This window comes from Neodiprion fabricii, chromosome 1, assembly GCF_021155785.1.
Source record: "Neodiprion fabricii isolate iyNeoFabr1 chromosome 1, iyNeoFabr1.1, whole genome shotgun sequence".
Classification (NCBI taxonomy): domain Eukaryota; kingdom Metazoa; phylum Arthropoda; class Insecta; order Hymenoptera; family Diprionidae; genus Neodiprion; species Neodiprion fabricii.
Genome location: NC_060239.1, coordinates 28,670,096 through 28,683,167, shown reverse-complemented (window position 1 = coordinate 28,683,167; position 13,072 = coordinate 28,670,096). Strand labels below are relative to the sequence as shown.

The following is a 13,072-nucleotide window of genomic DNA, read 5'->3' as shown; positions in this document are numbered from 1 at the left end:
CGATTTTAAACATTCAAAACTGGACAATTTATCCTACATCTTACTTACTTCAATCTTGATTTTCTTCTCTGCACATGCGAACAGATTTTTCTTTTCTTTTCAATCGAAAGTCAACTTACTGCGAGTAGTTCTGGCTGCTGAAAGCTTAAAGATCCTTGTTTCTAGCAAGCTTGAAAATGTAGACGCAAGTCTCGAGTAACCAACAATTCTCTCTTCATGGTTTTTACCCCCTCGCAGCTCTTCGTATAACTATGATTTCGGAGCTCCGTTATATAAGGTAAAATTTTTTGCCCGTCATTGCGACACCGACGTTAAATTTCGTTTGATGTTTACGTATTTGAAAGGAATGCCAGCTGCAGTACACAATTTTAAAACGCTGAGCGAACCCCTCTACGCTTCGACGCTTCGACGCTTCGACGCTTCCCTTATTTTTTATTTTTCTTTTTTTTTCTTCTTTTTCAACCGATCAATCGGCCGCGTCCCAGACAACCGATTCTGCAAATGTGCAAGCAAGACTTCCTCCGTCCGAGGCCTTACAAACTCTTCTCAATTTCTCGATAAATCGAAATGAAGAAGCCAAAAAACGGATATTCACCACTCTCGTTCAACTCTCAACTCCCGAGGCCTACGGTTACTCGGTGAAAAGGTGTGAGCACACAATCCTCGGTACGTTCGATACCAAAAGTTCCTCACCTTTTCCGGTAAACGATGATTAATTCAGCGAGTGTTTTCGACATCCACGAGCCTCGATGCTCGAGACGTCAAGAGACGCGCGGATACGTTTAGACCAAAGCTCACCGAGTCGGAGTCGCGTTTTACGCGGTTTTGTAGAAGGAATCGACTCTTTCAAGGGACTGTACCCATCTTGACGAGGTTTAAACGTTATATACTTTTGAATACAACTTTCGGTTAAGTTTATTCAGGTTCTGATAACCGGACGATAAGAGGACACAACGCTAGGTTCAGGGTTATCAAGCCGTAGGCCAACCAACTTCTCGGCGTTATATGTGCTAAAGGAAAATAAAATTGACCCGGGGATATCGTCGTGGCCTGCTACTATACGAGGAGCATGTGTTTTGATACACGCTGCATTCACCGCGCCGTTAGCCACCGTCATTCCTCACGCTGAAATTTTAATATAACCCACGCCTCGTTGTTGTTACACTGGCGGAAATAAAATTGAGGATACGACGAGGCGGACATCACGGTTAATAAGAATGCGAGGCTTACTTACACTCTCATTATATTATTTCTGACTCAACTTGCTTGTCACTAAAAAATTTCACGGCCAGATTATCGCTTCCTACGTTAAAAGGTTTGTAGATATAAAGTTCATCCTTTCTTTTTCGATTTTTTTTTTTTTTTACATATATGTATTACGTACATTATAAGTTTGGTCTTACTTCGCGATAAAGAATGTACATTTTTCATTTGACGAAAAGAAGCGGAGTTCGAATTTCAGAAGTGCGGAAGATCAAGAAAGGAAATATTCTTCTCACTTATATCATATCATCACTAAGCGGAATTGAAAGAATTTTAATACTGCAATATAAATATATTCGAGAATCGATGAGTTGATAATTAAAACCTGAATTATTTTTTCAAATTAGCAATATCGTTGAAATTTATCGGAAAGAAGAAAAAAAAACTTATCAATATTAAGAAATTTTTCAACTTTTAACGCCCGATCCTAAAGATATTTTTAATTCTTCCAGGTACACGATAATTGTGAGATGTCTTAATATTTCAGATGGTTAATCATTTGACGGGACATATACGAGTACTTCGTTTTACTCGACCGAAAAATCCTCGAATCGTCGCGATCTGCGGGAGGCTGAGTTCTCTAAACAGAAAGGTTTAAAAATTAAAAATTAAAAACAAAAAAAAAAAAAAAAAAAAAATTCCGCGCCGAGATTTCGGGAAAGGGGGATATGTGATAAAATGGCGTCATGCCTAACCTACCCTAACCCCGAGAACGAGAACGAGGGGATATGGGAGGGCCCAATTGACGCACGTGTGTCCCCTCAGTCCGCGTTCGTTGGCTCGTCGTTTGTCGGTTCCGTATGCATACACCGGGCGTTAAGCGTGTGGGGAAGTTGTGCCATTGGTTGGATCCTGCAGCAGAGGGGTGGCAGGCGATCGAATGAACCGGAGGCAAAACCAACCCCATGCCGCTGGATGCGGGGCGTCCCGCTTTTCTGCTCTGCTCTGCTCCGCTTTGCCCGGCTGCGTGAAAATTATTCGAGAATCCGGCAATTGGGAAATTCCGTGAAATTGGGGTGAAAATTACTAGGCTATGCTTTAAATTTCACCTCCTCGCTACCGGCGCTGCTGACTCCTATCTACCGCCAGCACGCGCTCTCGCCCCATCCCCCAAGCCCTCTCTTCTTCCTCTCTTTCTCTCTCCGGCTGCTCTAATAAACGCTCTTTTTACGCAGAATGGTCCGTTCGTTCGTTGTGCGTGGGCGTTTTGTTATTTTTTATTTTTTTCATCTTCTCTCTCTCTTTTTTTTTTTTCTTTTTTTGCATCCTGTTTTCTCGCCCCGTCTCCAATCTCAGGAACTGGGTTGTTCTGATTTAAACGACAACGACAACGACGCGAAACTTTTTAGCCAAAAGTGCATCGCCCGATTTCTGGTCCGTTTGTTACTATTTTTTGATCCCCTCTCTGTAAGGCACACTTTTCAACGGATAATGCTCGACATTTCAACGTACTCGTTGTACCGAAACAAATGTGATCTTAAAGCGATTATCAACATAATACGAATTGTTTCAAATCAAACTTAATTCTGCTAAAGCATAACGATTCAAGAAATGGAGAATAACTTTCTTCGATTCTCTTTCGAAGATCGGGGTAATTAGTCACTGATATCTACTTCAGTTTTGGAAAAACTTTGTGTGTTTCGGATGTGACAAAAAATTGGCTAGGAACCAGGTTCGAAACTGGAGACTAATCAGATACCGTGAAATGATCTTCATCCAAATCCGCCAACACTTTCTACTCGGTCAAATGAGATGCGCAGTTTGTAGTGTAAAAAAAATTTCACCGTAGGTTTGAAGTCAGTGGTCCATAAGACCCTGGTGAAATCCTATACGCTTCAAAGAAGTTGAAAGAATTTCCTAAACTAACGTAGAAACTATACCTATATATATACGTAGAACTGCTTCTTCTTATTGCAAGTTCACCGAACCTTGTTATATATTTCACTTTTAATTAAACCCCCGGAGTTGAGAGTTCGCCCGCAACGATAACGCTGCGATCTTTGACCTAGACTAGACTCTGCATGTAGAAAGAGTGCTTTTCCTTTCTATTTCAAGCTATATATAGCGATGGCATTTCTCTCTATCTACACGGGCGACAAGCAAGTTTCAAACATTTTTCCACGCATCTTTACACTCTTGATATATGTTTGTGAGGAACTTACTTCTTCGAGAAAGAAAAAAAATTCAGACAACGAGACGTAAATTTGCAAACAAAGTAAAATCCGTAAGCGCACGAATTATATGTCATCCGAGTGAAAAAAAGAGTTTTTCAAAAATTCACGCGGCCCAGTTCTCATTCAAAGTTTTCAACACCATTTACTGATTTTTTGGTCCGATAGCTTCTTTACCTATCTTTTTTTTTTTTTTTTATCCTACCGACAGTGAGGTTCGGGCATGATCATCCGCAGAACCTTTCGGAGCGTAAATCTCGTATTTATCAGATACACGGTAGTCAAAGCATGAAATTCGTTATCGTACGAGGCGGTAAAACCGAGCCGTTTGTCAAAAAACCTTTGAAATTCGGTACAGAAAATTCCACAATGAAGAGAGATGTCATACAACGTACAGAACAAAAATGTACGCATACATGTATAATATATAATAATAATACCCAAGTGTGTTATAATACAGTAACTACTGATGCGTTATTTTTTATTGCTTGAAAATGTGAAAAAAGATTTCTTTGACAAACTTCGTCTTTTCATTTCACCGTTGGCGAAAAAAAAAAAAAAAAAATTCTCATAATTATCATAGGAATGCTGATAACCCTCGCGGAAAAAAACCCCAACTTGGGTGTAAATTCGTACCCCTAACTTTTTTCTTATGGGAAATTAGCATTATCTATGAGTTGGGGGTACGAATTTACAAGTTGGAGTTTTTTTCCGTAACGGAAGAGTAGAAAAATAACAACGTCATCAGTCAAGTTACATATTTGAATAAAAATTTCTGAATTTTTGAAAACTTCAACAACTATTTCTGGTGATAAGACAAACGTCCCGAAGAAACATATTTCGCGAATAAATATAGCAGCAAGGCCATTTTACAAATAACTCCGAACATCTATAAAAAAAAAAAAAAACTGATTACAAATGTATCGAGGTGTATAAAAATGATGAAAATTTAACCAGACTCCTGGATTCGCACGGCGAAAAATTGAAGAGGAAAAGTGAATGAATGAATATAGAGAGAAGAAAAAGGAGGAAAAATGTATATCGAAGTGGGTACGTCGTACGTTCCGACGTGGGCGGAACTGCGAAGGTCGGCTTCTGTGGGACAGGTGTTGGTTGTATACAAGCCGGGGAAAGTCTTCCCGAAAGAGAGAAGGAGGGTAAGTGAGATCGGGAGATCGGGAGAGCGGGAGAGCGGGAGAGGAAGTCAGGAAGAGGCTTTCCCTCGGGATAAAGAGGGTGTTAAGTTAGGGGTGGGGGAGGGACGAGGGGTTGTTGTGACGGCGAGTCAGCCTATATACCACCGTGTTCAGCCCCAGTCGTTCATCTGTCATCCGACACTCCTTTCCCTGCTTTATTCCCGCTTCATTCCCGCTCGGCTCAATTCTGCCTCAATTCCAACACCGCGGATGCCTCCAACTATTCCCGCGTTACTCCCGGGCGCCACCGGCGGTTTAGTTCGTCCCACATGCCCGAAGGTACGCGTGTTGGATGTCTCACCGACTTTGACCCCCTCGTGCCATTGCACCAGATCTGCATCCCGACCAACTCGCCTGAAAATAAGCGACTCGATATCTGCGCGCGAAAACGAGCGAAGCTCGTCCGACGAGAAGTGAGAGCTGACTACGAATTATCGAGTTCGTAATTTGGGAAGAAAGATTGGAGACACGTACGTTCGTCGAACGATACTTCCGGTCACGCGGTAAATCGATTTTAACAATCCGTGCATAATCAAAGAGAAAGAAAGGTTTCCTTCGAGAAGGATAAAACGAGGCTTCGCGTTTTATTTTTTATTCAATTTCTCATTTTTGATAAACGTAAATGGTGACCAAAGGGAAAAGGTGAAAGCGAAGGATTGTTTTTGCCGATCTTGATTTTTATCCTTTTTTTATTCTCAAAACAATTGGTATCACTCGTGTTATTTTCCGCGAAATATTGACGTATTATAATTTGTACGAAAAACTTTGTGATTATCACGTGTCACGGAATTGTCACCGAACGACGATGCCTCGTAACGTTGCAAGAATAAAAAAAAAACATCAACTGCGGACAATTTCTTTCCTCTCGCACTCTTTTCTGCATAATTCCTGCGATCGTTTTCTTCCGAACAAACAAATCAATTAAAGAAATACGCGATCATCCCGTTGGCAAGTTTGCAAACGTGTATTGACCCGTGAGTCACGCGCTAGCTATGACTCGCAGCGAGCGAATATGTAGATATCCGCGCGGCTCGAGATGGATAAATAAACAATAGTCAGTGCGGCACGCCGTCATTGCGCAATCCCCAAGACGAATATCGAACTCGCAATCGTCCGATGAATTTTCCTAACTTGTATCTTCTGCTTGTGTTTTATAAGACGATTTGATTTTTAGACAAAAAAAAAAAAATCGGCCGTTTTCCCCGTTCGGAAAAATATCCAGCAAAATATCATCAGAGTATCACTCATCTCTCGTGCGATACAAATTTTCACAAAAACTAACGACGCAGCGGTTTTTTTTTTTCAACGGCTTGATTTTCCCTAGTCTTAGAAATTATACGACCGATGATCCGGTATCGACGTCATAATATCCGACGAAAAGAGAGAGAAATAAAGAGATGGACAGATAGAGGGACGAAAGTGAGGGGGGTGGGGGAGGCGGGGGGGGGGGGGGGGCACGTCAGCCGAAGGGAAGGGGGGGGAAGGGGAAGGGGGGAAAGTGTGGGGTGCGGAAGGGACGGGAAGGGGGAAGGAGGAGAGGAGGGGAGAGGAGAGGAGAGGAGAGACATCATCTCGAATTGCCAATAATCAATAGTACAGCCGTAGTTCCCAAACAAGACAGAAAAACACGTAGGTACAGAATTGTGCGCCCTGCTGCTGCTGCTGCGGTTCATCGCTCTTTCGACGACTATATTTTTCGCGAAAAACATTTCGCCGTTTCGTACCGTGGGATGAAACCGTTCTATCGTTAGAATCGCTGAAAACTTTCCACGAGGCGATATTTTTTTGTTTTTTTTCTTTAAAAGAAATTAGCAAATTAGCTTTCGATGTATTTGGAAAATTGCTTGTTCAACTTGAAGAAACAATAATTGGTCAAGATCAGAATTAATTCATTATAGCAGGATAAAATTTTTAGACATCCGCGTCAATCCGAGAAGAAGGTTCTTCGTATTGTACCTACTCACTTTTACATATTTTTTTTCATTTCAAACAAACAATGATTCGTTTCTTTCTGCTGAGCTCTTGATAAACTTCATTTACACGGTGAAGCATAGAGAAGTTGCTATTTTTTTTTTTTTTTTGGACAAACTTTGAACTACCGCTGCGGAAATTCTTGAACGAGTTTTACAAAATCTCACGTACAGAAGATATCCAGAGTACGGTAATTGAACAAAAGGAAATAATTCATTTACAAGTTTTTTAAAAATCAATTTAAATATGCACTGAATGATATGAGACTTACTCTTTGCGCCGAAGAGATTTTCGTGAAGCCGTCGGTTTACGCGATCAAATGAATCACTTTGAAAATATGAATAAGAATTAATTAGTTTCTTTTTTCGTAGATCCAGCAAATGATGAAAAGCATCCGAAAGGCTGAGAAAGAAAAACTCCGTCTGCAGTTGACGAAAAGTTCCCGTTATATATTTTCGAATTGTGCCATGGCCGTTCTCATGGAACATAATGTGATAATCCGGAAAAAAAAAAAAAAAAAAAAAAAAAACGAGAACATGGAAAATAATTTCAACTAAAATAGCATCGACTATCAAAGCGGGAGATTAATGGGAGGTTTTAATCAACTCAACGAAATAGATATACACAAATACCGTAACAATTTCAACCGCAAAACGGCAAAAACAAGACGTATTACATACAACGTTAGGCTGCATATTCTTGCGGCAATGCGCGTGTATATTCACTTTGTGGGCGTATGTATACACATGCGTATCACTGCTTGCGCGTCCGTAAGTTCCCAGAGATTGGGTGACCTACGAGAACAGACCGTGAACTTGGCTGGACGATAAGATCCCTCGAACGGCTCGCGAGCTCTCAAGGCTTACGTACGCTTGCGTACCGTACAGGCGACAAAATCTAAGACGTCGTCGCAGTCTTACGACTTAATCGTACGAGTACAACGCATAACAGCGAATTATGCATGAACCGAAATCGCACTGATTGAATAATTCTTACAAGTTTCCATCCTCGGACGACGGTTCAACGTATGTGAGAGATTATGGTTTTGACCACGTTACACGCAATCGTAAGAACATATCGTTAAATTATATTACATACTGTAATGAAGAGTAGATGCATTGCAAATTTCATCGATATAAATGAATCGTTATTAAAGATCCAACTTTGGAAATATTGTCGCAAAAGCGAGGTGTAAATTTGGCACCTAATGAACAGCCGATGCAAGTTTGCGGTATTTGAATTTCCGATCGACAAGTATCCGGGGATGGAAAGGCTTGAATGAGAATTGGCGAGACGATTACACGCAAGACAAAAAAGAAAGATAAAAAAAAAAAAAAAAAAAAAAATAGACAAACAAAAAACAACAACAACAAGAAGGAGGAAAAGCTAGCGTGACGCAAACCCTCCGCCCGTAGGGTGCGGGGTGGAGGTTGAGGAGGAACATCAGCACCCTTCGATTCAATGTCGGCGCAATAATAAACCACCACCGGTTTATCTGTATTTCTGTATTTCTGTATTTCCCTCTGGGATTCTCGCCGCATCCAGGCCAAGTTCAGGCTATATATACCCTCCTCGCACCGACGCGACGCGCAAGCTCTCACACAGCCGCCTAGCCGGCCGGCTATTACACGGGAAACCTGTGCCAGCTTTCGCTCTCGTTCACAGGCGCCGCGCATCCCGCTGCGTCAAACGGCTATCTACTTGAATGTCATCCCGGCGTTTAATGCACATAAAAATCGGATCGATTCGGGTGAGAACGGGAAAAAAAAATTCCTCGCGTCGATTCCCGTTAAAAAATGCATCACCTCGAGCTTTTTTCCTTTCTTTTCTTCTTGTAATTCACAGACGCTCGCAAAAAAAAAACACTTCGGAACGTAAAATATTTTACAATTCGTATATACCGTGTCTACTTGTTCTTACCGTGAAACTATACTGAATTTATTAGCTTTATGTAATACAGTTAGCTTTGTGATAACTTTGCAATTAGTTGGATAATTATTTGTCATAGCTGTATAAAATATTTCTGGACTGTTGGGTAGACGCTACATCGTGTATAATATGCTCAACTTGATGATATCCGTACCTATGGGTATAATGTAAATTTTTTTTACAATCGGCGTAAGGCGTAAAGCAATCCCATCATTTCAAAACAGCACATGTTCGATCGTACCGCAAAGTTTTCGAAACAATTATCGTTTTAGAATAACTATACGAGATCTTGAATCTTGAAGAAATCTGATAATATCTACATGAAACTTGGTAGGTATAAAAAATTTGTCCGAAACGAAGACAATGTTTCATGTTAAATAACAGTTTGGAGTTTCCCAAATTTTCATCCTCACCGCCTACAAATCTCTCAACAATAGCGAAAAGAAGAAATTCAACACAATCAATTTTGATATGGACGTTAAACGTGGAGGAATCAGGAATCTTAAAAATAAGCTATCACAAAACTTTTCGAACCTTTTCGAATCACGTTCATTTGACTTGAAAACTTTTTTTAATCTTACGAGGGGCACATTTTTCTGTTGGACAAATTCAAAAAATCATAGGTGATATATAGGTTTTCAGGATCGCTGATAACGATTCTGAAGTCATAATTAATTTTTCGAAATATCCAACTTTAAAAAAAAAAAAACTATCGAACGGAAAATTCTGAACAAAATATATATTATAAAACCGTGTATAGGGAATACGTAAACAAAATTACAGAACCTCAGCTGTCTACGTTACAAAAAGACCGATTTGAAAAAAAAAAAAATAATAACTAGTTCTTTTCACGTTAAACGTTTATAACAAATATGTGAATAAATAAATTATTTCAATTTTACATGAAATTTTAATGACTCGAACGCCCTACAGTCTAAAGAGTGTTTATGCGCATGTAAAAAGTGCAAAAATATATTAGAAATATGAAAAAAAAACTGAGACCAAACACTGCCCCTCAAAGGGTTAACCACAAGCCCGCAGGCACGAAGAACGAGAAGCATCATACATCATCAAGCATAAAAATATCGTCCCAAATCTGAATCACCCAATAACGTGAAAACGCGGGTATACGTACATATATATATATATATGTATACCAGTTATTGCGCATCATCATCCCATTTCGGGAAAGCTTCGCGCCTATTCAAGTTCCAGATTCGCTTCTCCCGCTCTTTCTCGCTCGTTCCTTCCAGAGGACGGTGAATATTCGATCCGCTCGACATTTACCGTGTGCGTTCACACGACACGGGGCCTGATCCTAACGACTGAGAAACTGGGGCTCCAAGGGTTAACTATACGCGCCTCTTTTGTACCCACCCGGGGAAAGCGATTCTCGCCAGTCTACTTCCTTCAATTCGGCATTTCTCGCGCGCGGAACGGATATCTTAAATCTTTTTCAGACTATTTGTGAGGATCTGATTCGCGGGAAAAATGAGCGAAAAAAATTAGAGTTAGTACGAGAAAACACCGGAGTTTAAGTCTTTTCAACGTATTGAATCGTTATACGACCTTTCTCAAATTGTTTTTAGCTCGGTTCGCGTTCCTTGGAATTTTTTCAGAATCATTTATACCACACATCGATATTCATCGTATCATAGACGCATCAGAACTGCGGTATTTCTTCTCTTTCCCCAACTCTTCATTCAGACTATGGGTCCCCGATTTATTCTAAACCAATTTTGAACATCAGAATCGATTCGATGAAACTCGCACCCAGTTGCCCGAAAGCATCTCAAATCATCATTCTCTCATACTCGACGTGAAATCATTTGCAATCTGATCGCTAAATATAACAATTGCGTTTTCTGAGCGGACAACCGACGATCAACGCCGACGTAATTCACCTTTCTTTCTTGTGTACAGAATTATCAACTCTTTCGCGCGTACGTTAATATTGTATCCGCAATGAAAAGCACTCGCTTGTGTAATGATTACTTGCAAGCCCTCTTTGTCCTTAGGGGCTGTTTGAATCACGGTATGCGTATAAATGAACGCCCTCCTTCCTCCCCCTCCCAGCCTGGGACAGGATCCGTTGTTTCCTCTCGGGTTATCAGTGTAAGCTACCTGCCTGTTTATACGTATTATTGTAATCGGTATGAGCAAAAATAAAAAACTAAACCGATCAGCGGGTTATTCTTGCTGTTTGGCCACGTGCTGCTCCACGTGTCGAACCAAACGTGTAATCGGAGTAAGGTCGATAAGGTTATACGTACATACGACGTAGAAAATTTCGTTTGCGCAATACTCGGAATCGAAATGACGCATCCGATTAGTCTAGAAATCCAAGACGTTGTGGTGTTTGAGACGACGATGACAGGTGTTGGAAAAATACGTACTGCACGTTGATTCGATATAATACGGGGATAAGATAAGAACGATTCGTAAAGAATAAAGACAAATCCATTTGCCAAAGTTTATTACGGCAACTTTGCCAAATGTATCCGATGTCACGACCGAGTAAGTCGCGAGTGTAACTTTGCCGTGCGTCGTCGCGATGTGGGAAAAGAAATTTATCCTCCGCGTGGAGAAATCGTTATCAGAGGTACGCGGAATGCTGAATCGGGGTTAAAAATGAATTTTGTCAATTTCGACTGACCTTTTTCTCGGTGAGTTTCTCGCATCGTCTCATCTTGCATATCTGATGGCTCTTGTCGTTGCGACAGGGGGCGCAGTCCCCGCAATTGTCCTTCCTCTGGCACCCGATGCACTCGCCGCATCGTTTCCGCTTCTTCTTAGCGGGTTTATCGCCGAGTCCGCCCTCGCTGTCCCCGTCCCCGATCCCGCCGCCGATGTGATGCTGTCCTCGATTGGCGGTGGAGGAAACAGCAGCCACCTGCCCGGAGCTCTCGACGTTGGCCCCGTCCTCGGACTCCATGGAACCGGCTCGAATTTTTCTCCTCTCCTTCTTCCTGCCGTCGATGTTGACGCGCGAGGTCGGCGTGTCGAGGACCGTCGACATCGGGTTCTGAAAGTTGGTGTGATGTAGCTGCGGATACTCCGGCTTAACGACGGTCAAAACGGCGTGATGGGGGTGCCCGGGTGGCGGCGGAAACGCCTGCACCGGGTTCGAGCCGAGCAGCTGGATGTGCCTCTCGTCCAGTAGCTGCTGCTGGAGCGCCGGAACCTCGCGGGCCTGAACGGGGGCCGGGACGAGGGGGTAGCCGACGGGCCCGCGGTGGGGGTGGGGGGTGGGCAGGGGACTGCCGAGGGTGTGGAAGCTGGGAAGACCGACGGCCGTGACGGGGGGCGAGTGGGACACCGAGGCCGGGGAGAGGGGTGTCAGGGCGGTGAGCTGGGGCTCGGCTTCGCTGGGGGCGGTGAACTGACTCGCGAAACTCGGGAGGCCCTCGCCCCCCGCCGCGTTCTTCGACTCCCACGGTCGGTACTGGCTGGCGAGGACGACCTCGCCCCGGGAGTCGATCAGCCGACCGGTGAGGCCCTCGTAGTAGTCCCAAGATGAGGTCAGGCCGAGGCCCACGTCCTGGGGGTGGAGGGTCGTCAGGGTCGTCGAGCTGTCCATGGCGCCGTCGGCGAAGCTGCTGAAGGGCGGAAGGTGGCGGGAGGCCGTCTCGCCGGGACCGGAATTCGGCGAGGTCGCGGCTGCCGGAGGGCTCACCCTCTCGGAGGCGACCTCCTTGGTCACGTCGGCGCTCATCTTCTCCGCCACATCCTTACGGCCGTCCTCTCCTCCCCCTGCGAGTTCACCTTTCGTCGAGGAGGCGGCAAGGCTGCGTCCTGTTCGCTCCCGATACCTCCTCTGTCGAACTCTCTTTCGCCCCCGTCGCCCTCCTTACCGCATCCAAGGTACGAATCGTTGCGAGTCAAATTCGGACCTTCGCAGCAACGACATCTGGCAATTTCCTCTTTCCTCTTATCTTACTTTACTTTCCGCAGACGCTCTACTCAGATTCTTGGATATAGTCGCGCGCAGCCTCTGATCGTTCGCTTTATAATTTATATATGAATTTACGTGTGTGTGTGTGTGTGTGTCTATAGATATATATATATATATGTGTATATATGTATATATTTGTGGGCTCGTGCGGTGCGCAGGTGCGGATATTTATTGTACAGGCATTCAGCGATTGTTCCAAAATGTTTAATCTTTATCTTTTTGTTTCTATCTTAATCTTTATCTCTTTTCTACAGCTTTGTTTAGTCAATTTGTGGAGTGGAAGTATTTAGGGTAAATTTTTCTTCACTTTTTTTTATTTTCCTTTGTACTCGTCAGGTTTAGGCTACGCTCTGAAGTAGATCGGTTCGTCTGAATAATCCTTTTGTTTTTTTCTTTTTTTATACCTTCGCTTCGAATATTATCGTTACAACTATTAATATTATTATTATTGTTGTTATTACTATTATTACTATTATTATTATTATTATACTTAGCGATATTAATAATATTGTTATGAATATTATTATTGTTTTTTGTTTTCTTTTTCTTTTTTATATATAAATTTTTAGTTTACTCGTTTTTTTTTA

General features: G+C 42.6%; 1 protein-coding gene across 5 annotated transcripts in view; it reads right to left on the bottom strand.

Annotated features, from left to right (window-relative positions):
- LOC124175539 (DNA N6-methyl adenine demethylase-like) overlaps positions 1 to 12,949 on the bottom strand; it is a 93,908-nt gene extending 80,959 nt beyond the window's left edge. For all 5 annotated transcript variants that reach the window (XR_006869193.1, XM_046555909.1, XM_046555921.1 and 2 more), the window contains exon 1: positions 11,187 to 12,949. Coding sequence is in view for 4 of the 5 variants with exons in the window: in XM_046555909.1 (XP_046411865.1) it covers positions 11,187 to 12,245 (1,059 nt within the window). In the remaining variant the exon portion in view is untranslated. The remainder of the gene's footprint in view (positions 1 to 11,186) is intronic.
- Between the last annotated feature and the right edge of the window lie 123 nt (positions 12,950 to 13,072).